Source organism: Prinia subflava, chromosome 19, assembly GCF_021018805.1.
Source record: "Prinia subflava isolate CZ2003 ecotype Zambia chromosome 19, Cam_Psub_1.2, whole genome shotgun sequence".
Classification (NCBI taxonomy): Eukaryota; Metazoa; Chordata; class Aves; order Passeriformes; family Cisticolidae; genus Prinia; species Prinia subflava.
In genome coordinates, this window is record NC_086265.1 from 10,204,303 (window position 1) to 10,224,694 (window position 20,392).

The 20,392-nt window shown below is 48.3% G+C and overlaps 1 protein-coding gene across 2 annotated transcripts in view; it reads right to left on the minus strand.

The window, feature by feature from the left end:
• Nucleotides 1-484: 484 nt before the first annotated feature.
• Nucleotides 485-20,392, minus strand: part of PXN (paxillin) — a 44,869-nt gene continuing 24,961 nt past the window's right edge. For both annotated transcript variants that reach the window (XM_063415613.1, XM_063415614.1), the window contains exons 2-11: nt 18,344-18,570; nt 17,736-17,851; nt 15,745-15,884; nt 15,196-15,397; nt 14,568-14,703; nt 4,493-4,663; nt 3,975-4,148; nt 3,337-3,418; nt 2,833-2,981; nt 485-860 (exon numbers count right to left, since the gene is read on the minus strand). In XM_063415613.1, coding sequence (XP_063271683.1) covers nt 594-860; nt 2,833-2,981; nt 3,337-3,418; nt 3,975-4,148; nt 4,493-4,663; nt 14,568-14,703; nt 15,196-15,397; nt 15,745-15,884; nt 17,736-17,851; nt 18,344-18,570 — 1,664 coding nt within the window. In that variant the 3' untranslated portion in view covers nt 485-593. The remainder of the gene's footprint in view (nt 861-2,832; nt 2,982-3,336; nt 3,419-3,974; nt 4,149-4,492; nt 4,664-14,567; nt 14,704-15,195; nt 15,398-15,744; nt 15,885-17,735; nt 17,852-18,343; nt 18,571-20,392) is intronic.

Consider the following 20,392-nt stretch of genomic DNA (forward strand, 5'->3'; position numbering starts at 1 on the left):
AGAAAGAGTAAGTGGTATTATCTCCTTACAGTGTAATGGAACTGGAAAGACCCTTGCGGGGTCTTGGCTGCCTATGCTGATGCTCTAGTCTCAGCAAGTTACACACACCACGTAACTCTGTGAGCAGAGCCAGGGTGGCACTGAGGTCACAGAGTGGCCTCGCGGTGCAGGCAAAAGCCTGAGAATGAGGTGTCAAAGCAGAGGGTTGTGTTGTCTGCAAGTGTCACCGTTTGCTCAGAAAGCTGACACAGGCTGAAATGTACTGGCAAAGCCTCCTGCTGCCAGGAGGGGGCTGGGAAGATCTCCCTGTTAGAGCCCTCGAGCTAAGCTCAGCTGTCAGTAACACACACAGACACACACGCACCGTAATGAGGGATCTCAGCCTCTCTCTTCTGAGACACAGCAAGGGCGTTTCCAGTTTAATGGTCCATCTCATCTCTGGCTGGATCTACTGCCTGTCCACAGCAGCACTTCCCACCCCCCACCCCCCTCCTCCCCTGCCTGGTAAGGTTCATAAATCACAGTAATGTTCAGAGAGACAGAACTGCCAAGGGGGTGGCAGAAAGATGCTTTAGCGCCCATCTATGGTGCCTCTAACAGAAGAGCTTGAGGAAGCAGTTCTGGCAGTAGGGCTTGTCGTTCTGCTCTTTGAAGGTTCCTTTGTTGAGCTGCTTGAGGCAGAAGGCACAGACAAAGTGTTCTGGGTGGAATTTCTTGCCCATGGCAGTGATGCAGCGTCCTGTGATGGGCTTCTGGCAGCCGGAGCAGAGCGAGCCGCGGCGCTCGTGGTAATGCACCTCGCAGTAGGGCTGCCCGTCGTGCTCGAAGAAGCTGCCGTTGACAAACGGGGTGAAACATTCCTGCAGCAGGACAAAGCAGAGGGGACAGGTTGTATGAGAAGCTGGGCTGGTGGGGAGGGGCAGCTCTACAAGCATCCTCTGCTCTATGGCACAGCCCAGCTGTGCTGTGGGCAGGTGACTTGCTACCTTTCAGCACTGTCCTGTTATCCAGAGCCAAACTCTGTCCATCATGAAGGGTTTCCAAAAAAATACAGAGGAATGGACAGATACAGACACAAGCACGGGAATGACCCAGCTCCTTTGCCCAGCTGGCTTCATTTCTAACAAACAAAATACTATGGATGAGCTACCAGATGTGTCCAGCCAGGAGAAAAGAGAACATTCCTGCCCTGAGATGGGAAACACTGCAGCACCTTTCTCTGTTGTGGTCTTTTTGTTTTTTTGTTTTTTTCCATTCCAGCTTCCCCACAAGGGCAAGCAGGAGAAAGGACCAACACAGACTTTCATGCAGCAGAATCCTGATGAGCACGGGACTGGTTCCAGCTGAGAAAATCAGGCACAATTAATCTTTATGAGTGAACTCTCCAGAATGGCTGGCACTAGGCAGGTACACTCTGCAAAGGGTTGTCCAGCCTGAAACATTTCCACACGTGGGTCATTGCTGGGAGAAACTGTTTGTTCTATAGTGCTAATAATGCTGAACAGATAAGGGAAGAGGATACACCAGCTATGTGCTAATAAGTGTCCAGAGCTGCTCCCTCCTCCCCCTCAGCATCAGGCAGCTGAGGACACTTCACTGCAGAACTTGCAACGGAAGCACCCACCATCTCCACCAGACTGGGGAGACTCCTGTCCTTGTAAAAGTGGGAAACTGAGGAAGCAGACTACGGAAGAGAGTTGAGAACCCTGCCAGAACTACCAAACATAGCAGCAGCGAGGCCCAGAGGAGCCAGTTTCCTGAACCCTGGTTTTGCTGTCCTCTTCACCAGGGGCACTGGGCATCACACAGCTGGTTCCCAGCATGTGGACAAGTGTCCAGCAAACAGCATGCAGAGCCATGGGCAGCTGAACACTTGCAGCACCAGGAGAATGCAGTTTGCCTGCAGCAAGTCCAAGACTTTACCAATGCTGACAGGTACTTCAGTAAAGTCTCTTTCCTCAGTCAGTAGGACAGCTGACAAGTTTGCTCTGCTTTTGCAGAAACAGAGAATGACATCTTGTGGCCTGGAAAAAATCTGTGCTAGCCTCACTAATTCAGGCCGCAGCAGGGGGAAGGAAAAACAGAGCTGCTTGATAAAGTCTCAATCTCTGCATGAGAAGGCACAGTCCCCCTAGCCCAGTCAGGCACAGCTTCTGCCTCACTCTGCACACCACTGCAGGAGCCACAGACAGTCCTAACAGGCAGGTGACCGTCTGCTCTGAGCATCACAACAGCTATCAGCAGCTTGTGGTTTTGGCTGCTTGATCTTGTTTCTGCCTTCTTTCCCACTCTAGGAAACAGTGGCTGATTTGGCTCATCTCTGGGGGACAGTAAGAGTTAATATTTGCAATGCTCTCTGAAAGAGTGCCAAGCATTTAATCTGCAGTATTCCTGTTTATTATGCCTGCTGTATGGAGCCTGCCACTATTTCACTGACTTGCATGTTTGTCTGAACAAGGTCACTCTCATTAGTTTACATTGTCAGGTGAAGCATGGGAGGAAGATCCTCAAAAATCTGATTGCTGAGGCAAGTGCTCAGAGAGAAGCTTAGCTTATAATTATTTAAAGGTCACAAAAAATATCTCTCTTTATCTGTGAGCTGCTGCAGAAGCCCATAATTGCAGCTGGGAACAGAAAGAGCAAAGCAACTCAAAAGTTTAATATAAACAGACAGAGAACAAGAAGGTGTTTGGTTGCTGGCATGTTCCTATGTTGTGGGGCTGGCTGCCCTTTACTAGCCCACAGACACTTTTCCCTGATATGGGACCAGATGCCTCAGGGTGGAAACAAGAGGGGTCATAGAGCAGCAGCAAAAGACCTTGGGTTTCTTACCCGACAGACAAAGCACTCGGGGTGCCACAGGGTGTTCAAGGCAGAGATGTAGTTTTCCAAGATAGCCCGGGCACAGCCTCCACACTTGGGAGCAAACATATCAAAGTAGTCCTTGCGGCAATAGGCTTTGCCATCCTTCTCGTGAAATCCTGCCAGAGGAGAGGAGAGGCAAAGGGATCAGCTCCCCATCTTCACCTGCAGCCACACAACCTGCGCAGGGTAACCCGTGTGGGTAGGATCATCCCTCCCCCTGCTAACACACACAGCAGCTAGAGCTGGTCCTTGTTCTGTTCCCTTCCCATCCCAGCAGAGCCATGTTCTTCCTCCCCAGGGAGAAGCCATGATTACTGGCACCATCCTTCTCCCATAAACAGCTCAGCTCCCTTGGAACTCCAGTAGTTCCCCTGCAATGCCTCAGGCTGTGCCCCAGCAGCAGCTCTGCCTCACTCCCTCATCCACAGTTCAGAGGGGAGATTGCTTTCCCCTTGCCAAAACCAGCAATACCTTCAGGTCCAAAGAAAGCTCCACACTGAGCACAGAAAAAGTGTTCAGGGTGCCATGTCCTGTCCAAAGCTGTCACCACTTTCTGTTCAGAAGAAAACACAAAGTGCAGGACATGTAAATGATGGCTTCAGCTTAGAGGTGAGTAAGGGGGGTGGAGAGAGGGGAGAACACATGAATGTTGGTGCTGACAAGAGCAAGCATTAAAATAGACTGTCCTTTAGAGAGAAGGTCAATTCGCCCCTGCCTCTGGCTCATTCAGACTTTACCACTGCAAACTTTTTTTACCCTAAAAGGATCTTAGGCACTGCTTCCTCCCTTACAGGGCCCCACCCAGTCCTCAGGACCAGCACTGGTGCCTGTTACCACAGGCTACCAACAACAAAAGCTGAGGAATCATTACCAGAATGATGCAGCAATGTGGGGTTCTGAAGGAACTTCAGCAAAGGTAAGAGGGACCAGCTCCACTCACTAGTGTAAGAATTTGACTGTGCCAAGGTGTTTTCCTTTCCAAGCAAGGGCACAACAAATACAGAAATCCCTGAACAACATCTTCCACCCAGGATACATGGGTGAAGTGGGATTTTAACACCTAGGCCTGCAGCAACTTGCCAGCACCGTGACTCCCCCCAGGAACTCACATCAAGGATGGGCCCGTTGCAGTAGTAGCAGCGAGGAGAGAAGAGGTTGTGATAGTCCTTCTCGCAGTAGGGCTGCCCATCCCGCTCAAAGAAGTTCCGGGACCCGATCTCCTCCTGGCAGTGGGTGCAGACGAAGTGCTCGGGGTGCCAGGTTTTCCCCATGGCTGTGACGACCTGTTGGGAAGACAGATTATGGAGAACAACTCTATCTCTTCCTCCACTAGACCACATGACAAGATACCAGCTGGAGGTCAGCAAGAATGACAAGTTCTACTACTCAAGTGAGCCCTGGACTGGGGTAGCATGAAAACTGAATTACCTATCATCTCAGGAGAGGGCAGTCCCTCAGGGGCAGGGTAGAGGTCACTGGAGGAGCTTACAGCGTACCTAGCCAGTGGATAAATAGAGTACTTCAGTTTCTCCAGCATCTCCAGTCTCTCCAGCCTCACGAAACAGCCCTCCCCACTACTCCCAGCTGCAGCCCAAGGTTCAGCAATGAGGCAGCACCTTCAACTCACCTGCCCAGCAATAGGCTTCTTGCAGGCTCCACAGACACCTTTGGCAACCGTAGCTACACCCAGTTTGTTCAGGTCAGACTGAAGACTTCCCAGCATGGTATCCAGCTGACTGCCAGGCTTGGAGGCTGTGGATGGAGGGGAGCTGCTCCCGGCTTTTCCCTGTGCCATGAACTGCAGGTAAGAGAGAACAAATACTGTAAGGTGAATGCTGCCACGCTTATCAGATAAATGCCTGCTGTTGCTGCCAGTGACTCCTCTGCAGAGACAGACAGGAGTCACCTACGCTCTCTGGAGAAGCTGATGAGAGCCAGCATCAAGTACACACATGTATTCTGCCCATACAGAGAACTGAGGTATGTAACAGCCGAGCTGTGAACTGAGGATTTGATTTTCTTTCACTGCACATGCAGCAGAAGTCACCAGCACATCCCAGGCACTCAGTACAGTGCTCTCTAAGCCTCTGCCAAAAATCTCCCTTTACCTCATCAGTTCCTGGCCAGCTGACAAAGCAGACGCCATCCAGAGGGCCCCTTCTTGACCTCTCTCCATTCCTATGCTCTTGCTCTCAGTTGTCTCTCCTCTCTGATAGAGATGCTCTTCTCTCCCTCATCTCACCTCCCTTTCAGCTAGAAAATCTTCTCCCTTTGCACCACCTTCTGCACATCTGTTTGCCAAGTCTCTCTCTCACTCTCAGGTGGTTCTCACCCTGTGCCTGAGCTAAGCAACTGGGAGCAGGAAGTCATTCCCTCCCAGCTGGCTGCTGTTTACCTACAGAGAGGGCAGTGCATCCCCAGCAGACAGGGCTGCCACGTGTATTGTAGTTGGAAATGCACCGGTGGGGGAAGGGGATTTGGATACTTGTCTCAGAGACCGTTTCTGAAACTCACACCACCACAGCACACACGGCTTGGAAAGGCTTCCCGAAGGAGAGGAGAAATGTTTTACTGAGGTTTGTAACTTATAAACAAAGCATATGTTCTCCTTGGCCACCACAGCCCCCTTTGCAGACAAACCCCAGCAAGGAAACAAAGATTATTTTAGCTGACTTTGCACTGCCATAGCTACTGTCAGGTTTAGAGACACACAAAGAAGTTGAGTTTAGAGCACGTTTTCTTTTACTAAGGGAGTAAATTAAAACAGACAAAATCCATGAACAACCCACCAGCCTGCTGCCAGCATAGCCAAAGGAGCAGGGACATGCTGAAGTGCTCCAAGCCTTGGCAGACCCTGCCAAGGAGCTCTATCCTGCAGCTGCTTGTCCTTGCAGTTGACCAGTTTACTCAATGACAAATCCTGGTTTCTGCTCATTTGTATAAACATTCTCATGACATCCATGAATTTAGCTGCTTTTAAACACACATCCACGCACTCCCCAGCCTTGCCTCACATGCAGCGTGGCTCCCAATGGATCCTAACACACAGCTCTTCCCCTCCTCTCCTCCCATAACCTGCAACCTCTCCTAGTCCAGCAGCACAGAGCAGCCCCATCACACCCCAGCATCCTCAGCCTAAAACCCTTCACTACACAACACACATTTACTACCAAAAACTGTTACAGTGACTGTCTCCAAAGCACACACATAGCTGCAAGGATACTCTGACAGAGGGAGATGACAGGGCTTTGGAGACAAAGCCTGCCCAGAGCCCCAGGATAAAGCCCAGGCTTCCTGCATGGTGCAGCAGGAGGAAAAGGGCTGCGCTGTGTGGAAAGAATCACAGCTTCTCTTGCTCTAGCCAGGGGTTATGGCCACGCAGGGCAGGCGCAGGTACCACACACAAGTGATAAACACCAGCGAGAAAGTGGATGAGATGAATTCAACATGTACCAACAGAGCACTTCACCCTTATAGTGCCCTGCACAGACCACACACTTGTGCCAGTCACAGCTGACCCCAGAGCAGACACAAATACCTGTGCACACCTCCATTTCTAGCTGGGCTGGCCATCCAGCCCTCTTGAGAGCTCACAAATGAGCCCCCACCTGAAAGAGGTTTGTTTCCACCTGTACATAATGCATGCTCAGCACACCATCCTCATAAACTGATCATGCAAAGGCCCTTCAAATTCCCACCCTTCACCCATGAGATTTGCCGTCACTTAAGTTCAGAAAGGGGCTCTGTGAGTAGCAAACCATGCAATACAGGATATTATCCACACTAATTGTGCTGGGAGCTCCAGGAGCAGATCCCAGCACACTCATCAACCAGAAGAGCACACAGCATGCTGAGGAAACAGAAAGGGGATCCTGCCTTGTCAGAGGCTGTGGGGCCCTGGGGTGCAGGAGCAGCCAACAGACTGGCACTGCGGATGAGGGGAGGAGCAGAGGTCACCTGGAAAGTACAACAGGTCAAGATGCAGAGGTGTTTCCTTGCTCACTGCCTGAGAGCTGCCTGCACTAACACTGCACTGCACATACACGTCAAGACTCCCCACCACCCTGGAGCTACAGCCCCTCCCTGGCAGAAGATGCAGAACCCAGGTCCTGACCATGCCATCTCCTCCCCCAATCCACTCATACAGTGGACACCTGTCTAAAAGGGCAATCACAGGAAGGATTGCTGAGCTGCTCCTTCAAGTATGCATGTTCTGCCATCTTCTACTCACCCCATTTAACAGAGATTGCAGCAGAGAGAGCTGCAGGCTGTGTTTCAGAGTTACCTTTGTAATCTCAGAGGGAAATAAGAGTCTCTGCTGCACAAAGTGACTGCCAGGACACACAGGACCCATGTATCTCAGCAAGTTACTGCACAGACATGTACTGTGCAGTGCTACAGCTGGGATTATTGTCCATGAGTCCTCTCTCCCACCCAGCAGTTCATACCAGCCTTTACCTGAACACTGACTGTATCTATTGAGCTGTCAAATTACAAGCAGTAGCTGGATTGGAAAATACTGCTAAAAACACAAACCAGAACAGAGAAGCCTGCCTGCATTTCTGGGAAGAAAGCTTCGTCTTCAGTCTGACAGCCAACAGAGACAACTGCCTTGGTGCTAGGGGTCCAGGTCTGGGGACAACAGGAATGTTTGGGATCTTCATTAGGAGGGGTGTCCACAACAGAAACCTCATGATAATCATTATCAGAAGCTTCCCACTGGAAGAGACGCTGAGGAGCCAAGCTGAAGGAAGAGGAAGAGACTGGACTAGGAGCTGGGGTAGATGATACATGGGAAGGCTGAGGTGGGAGTGAGAGAAGAGATGCAGGGCCAGAGGCAGGAGAAGGAGCAGCACTAGCAGGGACTATCTTTGCAGCTTCTTTGGAAGGCTGGAGCTGGGAAGAGGCTGGAACAGAGATCGTCCTCCTGGGGAGGAGCGGGGATTCTGGAGGAAAAACCACCTAGAAAGACATGGAGGAAGAAGAAAGGTGAATAAATCCAAAGAGGAACCAACAAGCACTTCCTTTTAACAGGAAGGCTGGCTGCTACCAGTATGTTTATCTAAGAGGAAAAAGCAGCAAGAAAGAGAAGGGAACTGGAAAAGGTGCTGCTCACTCTAGCTTAAGGAAGAGTACCATCTTATTCATCCCCAGAAAGCCCTGCACAGGTACAGCACTGGACAAAACAAAGCCTACATGTAAGGCTTCCTCGTGAGGTTTTAAAAATAATCCCCACAGACTGCATCAACAGATACCATCAGCAGCTCCCTCAGATCCCACTCCAGTTCTTAAACATCCAGAATCCTGTGCTGCTTTCCCTCTCAGGCCAGACAAGGGTGAACAGAAAGAGTCAGTTCTTCATTTTGTGTTGTTTAGGATGCTCAGAAACTCAATCTGCACCTCCACACAATGCTATCTAGACAGAGGGACATGCTGGAATTTTCCTGTGTGTGTGACCCTGCTTTCTACCTTCTCTACTTGCTGTTCACCACTCTGCTCTTCCCCCCGGGGCCTGGCAGTGACAATGACCCCCTCTGTCAGCCAGGCATCCTGGCTTTGCCATTCCTCCTGCTCCTGTTGGTTATCGATGCCCAGTCTGTCCTGAAGCTCCTCAACCAAGCGATCTTGGGACTCAGTCTTGTGGAATATGGCAGGACCTAGTTTACGCCTTGGAGAGAGGTCCCGAGACATTGGATGCACATTCGAAGTATCTTTTGTCCTCTTGATTAAAGATTTAATCTAAATGACAAAGGCAATAATATCAGGAGAGAAGAGCAATGTCAGAGCAAGCCCCAAGATGCAACAGCACAAACTCAAAGACATTAGTGACAATTGTGAGCAGGAAGAGTGATGGCATTTATTCCACAATGCCAAAATTCCTCTTGGCACAGCCCAGAACAGTGACTCAGTGCAAGGAAAAACCCTGTAAGGATAATCACAGCAGCCAAAAATAACTGTCTAGAAAAGGAAGGGAAAGATTAACCAGCGGGAGGCCAAGATAGGAGGTGCAGCATGAGCACTCCACTGAGCATTACAGAAACCTCAGCATCACAAGGGCACAGAGCTGCCTCTCCGAGTTTGCCTTTGACAGGCACAGGGCTCTTGGTCAGAGATGTCTGGTACACAAAGTGTACTTCCAGCACGGAAAGGAACACTAACAGCTTCAGTAATGAGACCTAAAAAGGTAAGCAGAGCAGAGGAGCTGCCATCCTAATCAGCAGCATGAAACAGCCCTTTCAGCTTTTTGGAGGTCTCTGTGGACTGCACCTTACCCCAGTCAGGGAATAAAAGTCCATTTCACAAAGCAGTCCCTACAAGCAGCCATGTTCTGTACTGCTGAACCGCATGCAGGAGACACCAAGAGATAAAGGCAGGGGTTGTGAAGCCCCGTGACATGCAGCTGTCAGTGACAATGTCAGAGCTCATGCTGTTAGTGGGGTGAGCCCGGGCACACTCATTGCACTCACACACCGTTAGTGTGCTGACAGAACAGTCCTGACTAGGACTCGCCCTACTTCTACATTCACTCAATGCCTGCCTGGCCTGATGCAGAAATCCTCTCAATGGGTGGTTTGGAGACACATGGCAGATCCCATTCAGCCTTCCCAAAGTTTTCAGGAGATTCCGGAGTGACGGCAGAGCTTCTGAACTGCTCATTTTCCTGGTCTCCTCTGGCCTTGTTCATGTTAGCAGTACCTGCCTTCCTAAGAGTTCTGTCTCTGCCCTGCCTTTTCTTGCCCAGATCAGGACAGTGGTGTACCTTGGTTTCATGTGGCACTTCAGCTTTTAGCTCCTGTCCTTGCTCCACTACAAAGCCCAACTGGTTTTTAGTGTCTGGGAAGACATCCCACCGATCCAGGGCAACCACAGGAGGTTCATTAACAGAATCCAAAACATTGTCATTTTTTGCATGCACCTCTGGCACGTGTGCAGGCAGCTCCAGGGCCCACAGCTCATCTAAAGCTGTTTCCACACTTCTGCCCTGGGAGGAAAGAGCTGAGCCATCCCTGAGTGCTCCCTGCTGATGCAGCTCTTTGGGTATCTGACCCTTCAAAGCATTTGAAATGGGTACACTTGAGATTTTGGGGTCAGTTCTCTGCTCCTTCTCAGTCTCTTTTGCCACATCATACCCTAAGTGCTGTGCCTCCACCTTAGCAGATCTACAGAGAAGCTCTGCACTGGAAGCTGGCGCAGCCTGGGAAGGATTTCTGGAAGAGTCAGGCTTTCTGTTCAGCTGAACTAAGCTTGCAGAGGCCACCTGCTCCCCACGGGTAACAAAACCAGAGGAGCTCCGTGGTGGGGGCACAGGGACAGTTTGTGCTAAACGGGGCACAGGTGGAGGGGCAGCAGGATGCCCTGACAAAGGCAGAACTGCAGTGTCACTGCCTTCCTCAATGCAGGGGTCTGCTGAGGGGAGAGGTGTTGGCACTGTCGAGTCCCCGCTATGACTTGCAAAAGGGTGTTTGGGATGGGACAGCATTGTTAAACTGTGAGGAGTGTTGCTGGAGTCTGCATTTGCTGAACTGGGAACCGGTTCTGGGGAAGATTCAGAAATCAGAGACATAGTGGAACTAGTCTGCAAAAAAAGAGATAGAAGAAATAAGGAGAGAAAAAGATAATGACAGAGATAAGGAGAAGAAAAAAAAGGCACAGAATTAAGCATTATAAGAATCATGACTTCAAATCAAAAAGCCACGTTGACTTAAATCCTTACTTCCAAGAGTAAGGAAGAAAGATGAGACACCAAAGAGCAGAACCAGTACGACATTGTACCAATCTGCACGAGTTCTACAGCCACTGGGATCCTTTTCCTGGGCTCTCCTCCTCAGTGACAGCTCAGTGTTCACCTGCAGCTGTGACGGGGGCATGGCACAGCCACTGCCACTGCTGGGAAGCCAGCTCCAAACCCAGGAGTGGCTCGACTGTGAATGAAGGTCACATTCACTTATTCACAGTCAGACATGTAAATTTCATATTCCAAAGCTGCAAAAAATTCAATCAATGAATAGAACAAAGCATGACATTTTCTTCTTGATACACTAATAAAATGCTCCAGTTGGCTGAGTTCATGGCAGTGAAAACAAAGCTTTGGGGCATTCATAGCGAGAGCAGATGACATGGGCTTTGTCCTATTCACATCACTAATCTCACCTTGGAAGTGACACACACTGAATCTATACGAGCCTGTCAGTCATTCCATGCCCTTGTGAGCATTGCTTAGGTGGCAGATTAGCCTCTTCCCCTTAGGCCAAAGACTCCACATTGACATTGTAATAAAATCAGTATCAATTTTGATCCAAAAAAAAAAAATCTAAAAAGAGCAACTAATACAGAAGGTATGGTTTTCCTTGATTTACAGGATCTTTTGAAAACAAAAGATCATGGGTCCGTCTTTCCCCACTTCCAGTGGTTCCTGACTGAACTCTAGGAGACAAAGGAGACTCAGAACAGCAGCTTGGACAAGCTCACACAGCAGGTCAACCTAAAACCAAGACTGTGCCTTCTCAGCTTTAAAAATGTATCCACCAAGGATTTCCAAACCCAAGAGCTAGCTCTGGGTCTCAAGACCCACTCTGACTCTTAGTCATATTTTCCAGAGGAGCCCAAAGAAGTCAGATCCTTATGCTCTGAGGTGGAGGGGCACATAACTTCCTAAGCTCCATGGATGCTATCTCAGTCTCCACTTACCTTTCTGAGATACTTACCATGAAAAAAAAATGATATAATTAACCAGAACATGCACAAATCCTGTCAGTAAATGGAAGAGTAACCTTCAGCTGACCTGAGCTCCTACCATGATGAGGGGCTGGCCAGGAGCTGGCACAGACACACACACACTTGCAAAATCACACCAGTAGTGCTACAAGGAGACTGTTCTCAGAAAGGAAAGAGCAATAAGAGACCAAATTACTGATTGCTCTTCTCCTCGAGTAGCACAGCCAGCCACTGTCACTACAGTTACAGCTGAGAGGAAAACGAATAGCAAGTATATTAAAATGAGGGAATTTCCCAATAGTGCCCTCTCCCTGTGTTTTGCCTAAGCTGGATACACCTGTAAAAGTAACCTGGCTTGATGCTGTGCTTCACACTTCATTTCCAGACTTCCTAAAATGAAGTCAGTAATTTTCAAGGCAAGAGTAACATTCTGCTCAAACGTCAGTATTTTCAACATTGAAACCAGACTAAATCCATAATAAAAGCTATGGGTGAGCACTCAACAGTAACAGAACAGTTAACTACAAGCATCCAGCTATGCAGTAAGCAGGCATCACATTACACAGAAATGGCAGAGGGTAAAAAAACAAGTGCATTAAGTAATCTCAGTGCCTGATGACTGATGAACCAGATAACCAAAATCAAGTGGATTCTGTAAGCAAAAAGAAGGGGCAAAAAATTAGGGTGAGCAAAATATGATAAAAGGGTAATGTATCATCACCTTTTCTCCAGGGCACAAGGCAAATCAAGCACCAGTGGCCTCTACTCTTCCCACCCCCATCTGTTGCAACTTCTACCAACTCCAACTGATTACACATCATATTTTGGGTTTTTCATCCTATTTCCTGCAGTCACACACAGGTCTGATACTCAAACAGCAGTCTTTCATATTCCACCTTTGCAAGGACTCTCCTTGTCTCCCTTATATTCGGACACTGGTACACACTAGAATACATTTCTACAGCCAAGTTAACACTCCAGGCTGGCAAAAAAAGAAGAGGTATAACCAAACAAAAAGGACTGAAGGGAAAATGAAGCAACCTGGAGGATAGGAAAAAAGGAAAGTAACTTAAAAACAGTCAATGACATCACTAACAAAAGGGAAATGATCACAGAAGTCATGTTCCTTGTGCTCCCAGAAGAATGTTTAGGCACAGATGAGCTCAATGCCTCTCAAAAATATCAATGCTGTGCTTAATAAAGACCAAATCTTAAAATCTTACTGCATTTCAATTTGGTCTCTGAGGTCAACTGAAAACTAAGCCAGGAAGGCAGGTGGTGTATTAGTCACAGCAGCCCATCTCTGTCACGCAGGTTTTACTGGAGGTTCTACAGCTTCTTCTCAAGAGGGCAAAGTACTGGAACACCCACAATTAAAAATGTCCACTCCCTGTATCTTGACAAAGAAACCTGTGCTGGGCAAGGTCACTCTCAGTTGCCAGGAGCTCACCTGGAAGCGAAGGCTGGGCCACACCCTGAGCTTGTCCCCTGATAAAAGCAGAAGGGGCAGAAGGCCACAGTGCTCAGCTCCCACAGCACATGGAAGGAGCAGGGCAGGGAATGCCAGAAGCACAAATGGGAACTCTCCAGCTTCACAACACTGCAGTGTTCCAGCCAGGCTGAACAGAGCTTGTGGGTATCCTGCACTACACCCTAGGACCTCAGAAGGCAACAAAGGATACGATAAGGTGTCAATATTTGCAATTGACTCAACACACACTAAAGTCTAGAGAAAACACTGAGGAACTCCCAGATTCTCACCGATTTAGGTGCATGTGCCAGCACTGGCAGACTGAATTCCATTCCAGAAAGCACAAGGCAAGTGAAGCTTCTCAGGACACGTGTGCTCAGTGCTGGGTTCTGAACTCACACACTTGTCACAACAACTCTGGGTATTGTACTGACTTCCACGGGACCCACCAGGAACAGAAAGAACAGCAAACAGCAAAGCTGTCACTGCATGTTCTGTACCTCTCCTCACAAAACATTGCTCAGCTCTGGCTGCCCCACCTAACGTCACCTAGGAGGGTATGGAGTTCAGCACAGACAAGAAATCTCAAGCATCCAGCAGAATCTTCCATACAGGGATAAAACAGAGTTTGGAACTGATTTAGGATTAGAAAGCAGATACATATGTAAAAAAGGCAAACCTAACGAAGAGATTGTCCAGTATATCTGCTTTCTTCACCTCTCAGAATAAATCCAAATAGTTCAGTAAGACTATAAGCAAAGCAGCTGAAAGTAGAAAGTGAGAAAACATTTTTCATTTCGCTATGACTATGGGTAAATGAAATCTCAGGAAAACAACCTCCACAGATCATCATTTAGTGCAGGAATGGTAACATATCCACATGAATAAAGAAAAAATTACTCAAGTACATATTTCGACACTGAATAGCATTTACTGTCCTTTGCCCTCACAAGAACTTTAATCCCATTTTGAGGTGAATAAGAGATTTTGTTTTAAGATAAAACCTTTGACATCTCCTATCTGATGTAAAGGCTTCAGTGCTCACACCACATGCCTGGAATATCCATTCTCCTCAGGGAAAGCACATCAGGGTAAAAACACACTTCTGAGAGGAGAGTTATCCCACAGAACAGAAGGGCCTGGTCTCTGTCAGCAAGCAGAGTGGTGTCCCATGCCTCTCTCCTTCTCATTAAGTTGTAGCACAGAAGAATAATTCACTCTGTACCGAGCAGTAACAAAGCTCATTATCTTTGGCAAACAGACAAACTGCAGAACTGAAGGAAAAACAGATCCCAGAACTGCCTTACCCTGCCAGTGATGAGAATTTATAGCTGTCAAGGACACCTACAGCACCACTCAGAAAGCACAAATACACCACAGGAAGTTTATCAGAGCAATGTGAGAGGTAAAGGAGGCATTCTGGAGACCAACCAAGGTCAGCAAATGTGATTAACAGGCAAGAGAGACTGGGGTGGGTCGGGACAAGATGAAGCATTGAGCTGTCATGAGAGGCTACCTTAAAGTCAGAGAGAGATGCCATCAGCTCATCCAGTTCTCGTGTAGCCGAAGAAGCAGAAATTCGGGTCTGCTGCTGACTGGCGGTGACACGCTGGGGGCTGCTCACCTCGCCCTGGCTCACAGTGATTGCAGGCCTGGCCAGGGGGAAAAATAAAATAAAATTTTAAAAAGAGTGTCTTTAAACCTGGGAGGGCACTCCTACACTCGAAGTCCCACTGGTCCCCCAAGTAAGCAGAGCATGAGGAGTTCATCAGCATAGCCCAGCCTGGCCCAGCTTTCCCAACACGTCCATCCCGTACCTCATGTGCACACACATCCCATCTGCTAAGAAACAGATGATGCCTGAACATTCATTTGGTCAGACAGGGGTATTTGTGGTCAGCTGTAAACCTGAGCTTGAACAGTCCACCTCTTACGGATGACTTATGCATTTTTCCATTCAGAAGCAGATTAATAAGCACCAGCATCTTCATGCATCCGCCTGACTTCTGACCCTTCAGACAAAGCCCATCCTCCATCCTCCATCCATCACTCTCCCACAGCAGCTGCCCCTACACTACAGTCACCATTCCTGCAGGAGCCCATCCCACCCCACCCAAGCCTGCAACCACCAAAACATTACTCACACTGGGCTTGGCACGGAGCTCTCCAGCTCATCCAGCAGGCTCTCCACGCTGGGACGCACATCTTCGATCCCACGAGCACCATTTCGCTTTGGCTTTTCTTTTGTTGGGGGGGCAGCCTTCCCTCCCCCTGAGCTGCTGTTCTCTGGCACAACATAGTGAGGGCCAGCCACGCTGGGCAGTGATGGGCTTCTGCCAGCCTCATCTGAAGAAAGGAGATCAGAAAAAACCATTCAGAGCCCCATTCCACACACACACATGCTAATCACAGGCAAGTACAAAACATTTTAATATCTTCGAGGATATTAACAACTTAACAGTGCAATGGCCTGAGCAACCTAAACTAACTTCAAAACTTTAGTTACAGGAAGTTTTGAAGTTGGCCTTGCTTTGAGCAGGGTGCTGCAGCTCAGACCTCAAGAGATCCCACCCCCATTAAATGAATCTTCGATTAAGGGCTAAAGGAGTCTCCCTCACTACGGAAAGAAAAAGCAAGCTACTATTCTGAGAATCAAATTATCCACTCATACTGAGTATTTTACTATGCCTTACCAGCTGTGAAGCCACTGGCAGGAGTATGTTGAACAGCATTCAGTTCCAGAAGGAGTCTGTCAAGTTCTGAGAGGTTGCTGCCCAGGGAGGTGCTGGTCATTGTGGGAGATGGCTCCGCAGACTTCTGCTTGTTTGGGAAACTGAAGACAAAAGGGAAACGTAAAACTTCTGCATCAAGGTACAGCAGAGGTATGGAGGGAAACTCATTAGGTTCCCAAAGTTTACACGCGTGCTGTGTCTTTTCAGGCTGAAGCTTTTAGCTCTGGAGGTAAAGAACACACGTGTTTTGTGACACGACTAAACACAGCCACTGCTATTCTTGTAAATTACAAAAATAGCATTGATGGAAGGACCTCTGATTTTAGGACTATGTGCTGCCCAGCCCTGTAGGAAAGAGTTAACTGTGTGTAGATCCAAAATGCACAGAACAGCAGCAGAACCATTAGCTCACATACAGGAAAATGATTTGTTTCTGCTGACACCACACCAAGCAGCAACATCCCCCTCCCTGAGCAAGGGAATGCAGGGCTAGCACAGACTGGAGAGAGAGGCAAAGCACAAACCTCAGGTCAGTAGCAGAAACTGAGAAGCAGCTGGATATGTCACAGCCTCTTGCAAGACTCAAGGTTTCCCCAGATCTTCACACCTTTAGTTTGGGGAACTTGATATTTTTTCTACTGTGTTAAATACACATGCATGTATAAAGCACTGGCTGTAATTACTGCTAGTCTTATATGGGGGATATAATTTACCACATAGAACTGCAAACTGTTCCAAAGCAGAACTTCACATCAATACAGTGATTTTTATAGCAGCTACACTGTAGTAACAGTCCTGCCATTGTCAATGGCGGGAACATTTTTTTCTCATGGTTTTACAAATGAAGAAATAACTTTCAATGCTCTAGAGGTTCTTATTTTATCAAGAAGATACTTTCCAAATCCAAAATGGGAACTTCTGCCCTGTGCACAGGACCACATTATGGTCAAAAGGTATCTAGCGGGTTAAGGACTCTGACACCTGTAACACCAGTGACAATTATGAATTCCATAAGGGAAGTTATCAGTCTCTTCAGACTGAAAAACAAAATCCACAACTGCAATATGAGAACAAACTTCACAGTAAACCAACACACTAGCTACAACTCATACCAGAACCAAGCCATGCCAGACCCCTGTTCAAGAGGACTTATGGCTGTAATTACCTTCATTTCATACTAATTGCATGCAGTCGTCTGAAAAAATTGCAATTACTGTCTCCATTGGGCCATCTCTGGCTAGGCTGCCCAGAGAGGAGCTGAGCTCTACCCAGAATTAGTTCTGGTTGGAAGCAACTTCCTGCCCAGCAAAGGAGGTGGCACAATTAGATTATGACTCCAAAGATACACCAGTCTCCAAAGTGTAAAAAGGTGCCTAGGATGAATTTCTGACAGCCTCTGTATCACTTATCTCTATGTCAGCAGAAAGGTCTGTCCTCCTGTGCAGGCTACTCCTCCAGCCTCTCAGAGTGAGAGCAGCTGCCTTTGTGGGTGTAAATTGTTATCTATTGATCACCTACTGGGATGGAAGCTTTAAGAAGTTTGAATTTACCTGAAAACTCAATTTTCTGCACATCCCTCCAGGCCACAAGTACTGAGTTCCCAGGGAAAAATAACCCAAAGGCCATCCACCTCCTGTAGAACTTTTGTGCTGTTTAACAGGGGGGTGGATTTGTCACTTGTGTCTGGCTCATATCCTTCACAACACAATCCAGACCCTGCTGTGTCTGACGGATCCTTAACCTCCTGCAGCTGAGCAAGCTGAAGGGCCAGGTCAAAGTTTGAAGTGAGTGTCAAAGTTACAGTGGCATGTTACAAAAGAGGCAATCAAAACTGACACAAAGCAATGTAACACACAGGGGGAGCAGTGTTTGTTTCCACTTAGAGATGGCAGCTTGACCCTCAGCAGGCTCAAGTTGTGAGTCAGGCTTATTTCTTAAAAGAGACAGGATACCTGTAGACGTGTTCCTCTTCACTGGCACGGGGAGTAGGAGAGCTGAGCCCGTCTCTAGGAACGGAGGCACTGGAGCTTTTGGCACTAGAGCTGTATATAGGAGACTGGGACTGAGGCTGTGGAAACAAGATTTGCATTGGAAACAGTGAATACAAAACAAATATGTTCACTAATGCATTACAAACCTGTGCATTGACAGGGCAGAACAAAGCCCAGCAGAACAAAAAAAAGATCTGCTCTTTAGTCAAGCCAATCTCTATCAGGTGAGCTACACCATAAACAACAGTTTTCCCCTTCCTTCAGACCTGCCTGTGAGTCACAGCTTCGTGCTGGAAACCCCCAGTCTGCCTTCCACAGGCTCAAGACAGATGACTAACACTAATCTCATCACACCACCATTTTGTCAGCACAATGACGATGGCTTTCAAATTCTTTTCTGCCATTTGTTCCGACCAGTTAGTTCTAATAAAAACTCCCACCTCCCCCTATCCCCTGCTCTGTTCATAGCAAAAATCATCCCTGCTTCTTCCTATTCCGTCCTCCTTACTGTCCTGAGGGACCCTGCACCCACCAAACAAGCACCCTGCCACCCCCACAGGCCCACTCACCTGCTGGTGGCCGTATCTGGGTGTGCTGGGTTGCCACTGGTCCAAGGGGTCGATCACGGTGCCATTCAGGGCCTCACTGGAGGGTGGCGGGGGCACCGGGGGTGGCACAGCAATCTCCTGGTACGTGTGGTTTCCAGTCGGGTACGAGTAAGGAGTTTCCTCCGTGAGAAAAACTGGGCGTTTGGAGATATGCGAGGTGGTGGATTCCAGGTCTGCCAGCAAGGCGTCTGCAGGAAAGCAAAAAAAAGCCCAACAAAATGGTAAAAGCCTGGGCTACAGCTTCATCTCCTTCTTCTTATTCAATGTATCTGTATCGAAAGTTTTTGGGGAGGACTTTTCATCTAGGGTGATCTACCAAATGCCCTGAAAAACACTACTGCTGCTCAGGAATGAACGAGTTAATCAAACTTCTACTACAAAGAAAACACCAAGATGTAACAAAGCAGACAGAAAAGCTGTGTCAGTCTCAGATTTTTGCCTTAACTGGAAAAACACACAACAACAGGAACCCAAAGTCCTACTGCACTCTGCAGAAGTGCAACCTAGGCAAGCCTGTCCAGAGATGTACTCCAACAGGATATTGACACAGACTAATTACAGGCCCCACATCATCACAGAGTCATTTACTGTGGCCGCAGGCACTGCTTTCTGCAGGAAACAAGATCTCAGGAGGTGTTTTCTTCCGAGCCAAAGGTAGTGGAAGAAGCATGCAATGTTCAAATCAGTCCATCAGTGCAGCAGGAGCATGTATTTCAGTTCTCCTAACAAAAGTCCCTCTCAGTACATCATACAAGCAGTTAACAAGTTTAGAGAGGCTGCCAGGTAAATGCCATTTCTTCTGGAAACAATTCTGAACTAGATGGGTGGAGGCTGCTCACAAATTCCTCAAGAGAAGGAAAATGTCCACCAGCTAGAAACACTGGTCACTGCCAGGCAGAGGACCCACATCACACAGCACTTCACAAATATCTTGTAGTCCCGTCAGACATTAGGCATAAAAAGGCATTCCCAGCTTTCTGGATTTCTCCCTGCAAATGCATCCTCTGCCCATTCCCAACCCTGCACTCCTCTGGAGTGACTCAAAGGCAAATCCTGACCTGTTGGACCTTCCAGCCTGTACACCCACCCTGCAGAGCCCATTGCAGTCCCTGCGGGGGGAACTCCAGGGAGCGCCTGCAGGTCTGTGCTGCTCTCACTTTCCAAAGAAAGCCTCCCTGGCCACCTGCCCAGCTTCCCACTGGGGCAGCAGCACCAGTGCACACCTGCAAGGCTGTCAGCTCACTGGAGACACCGGCGCTCTCCATGGAACAGCACCAGGACACACCTGGCAGCTCCCTTTGGAGACGCGGAATTCAGCCATAAAACAGTAATGCACTTTCAGTAGAATTAGGAGGGGACTCTCTGTGAACCCCCCTGGATCTCCCTCTCCCCCTGTGCAGACCCAGCTGTCTTCAGAGAGACTCAGCAGCCCCTTCTCCTGCACACAGCAGGTACCTGACATTCAGGTGTGCGGCACAGGGGCTCAGCCTGAGTGTGGCCACCCTGCAGTGTCCCCAGCGGGTCACAAGGAGCTGGAGCTGTCTGGTGGCACCAGAATAGCAACCAAGCAACTGCTCACACTAATGGCTGCCCACAGCTCCCCGGGCAGCACCTGCCAGCCCTGAGCCACTTCCTGAGCACAGCACTCCACAGCAGCCAAGGCACTTAGCACGCCTTCAAAAAATGTACTAGAAGAGGACACTATTATTGCATTACAAGATGAGGAAGGTGCCGCTTTTATATTCACTCTTTTCAAAAATTCAAAGCATCACCAAAGAAAAAATAAGCAGTTCTGCACTCAGAGAGCAGAATACAGACATTACCAAATTAAATACTGTGTTAAATTATTTCTATACACCTTTCATTTAGTAAAAAAGATGCCCCAAACCATTAAAGTCACAGGATCTATCTTCCTAAAGGAACCAAAATATCCCAGAAGCAGATTCTCTGAAGGGAGACAAGTATTCCACAGCTGGGGGAAAATGAACTGAATCTTTTCAAGCAAAAGAG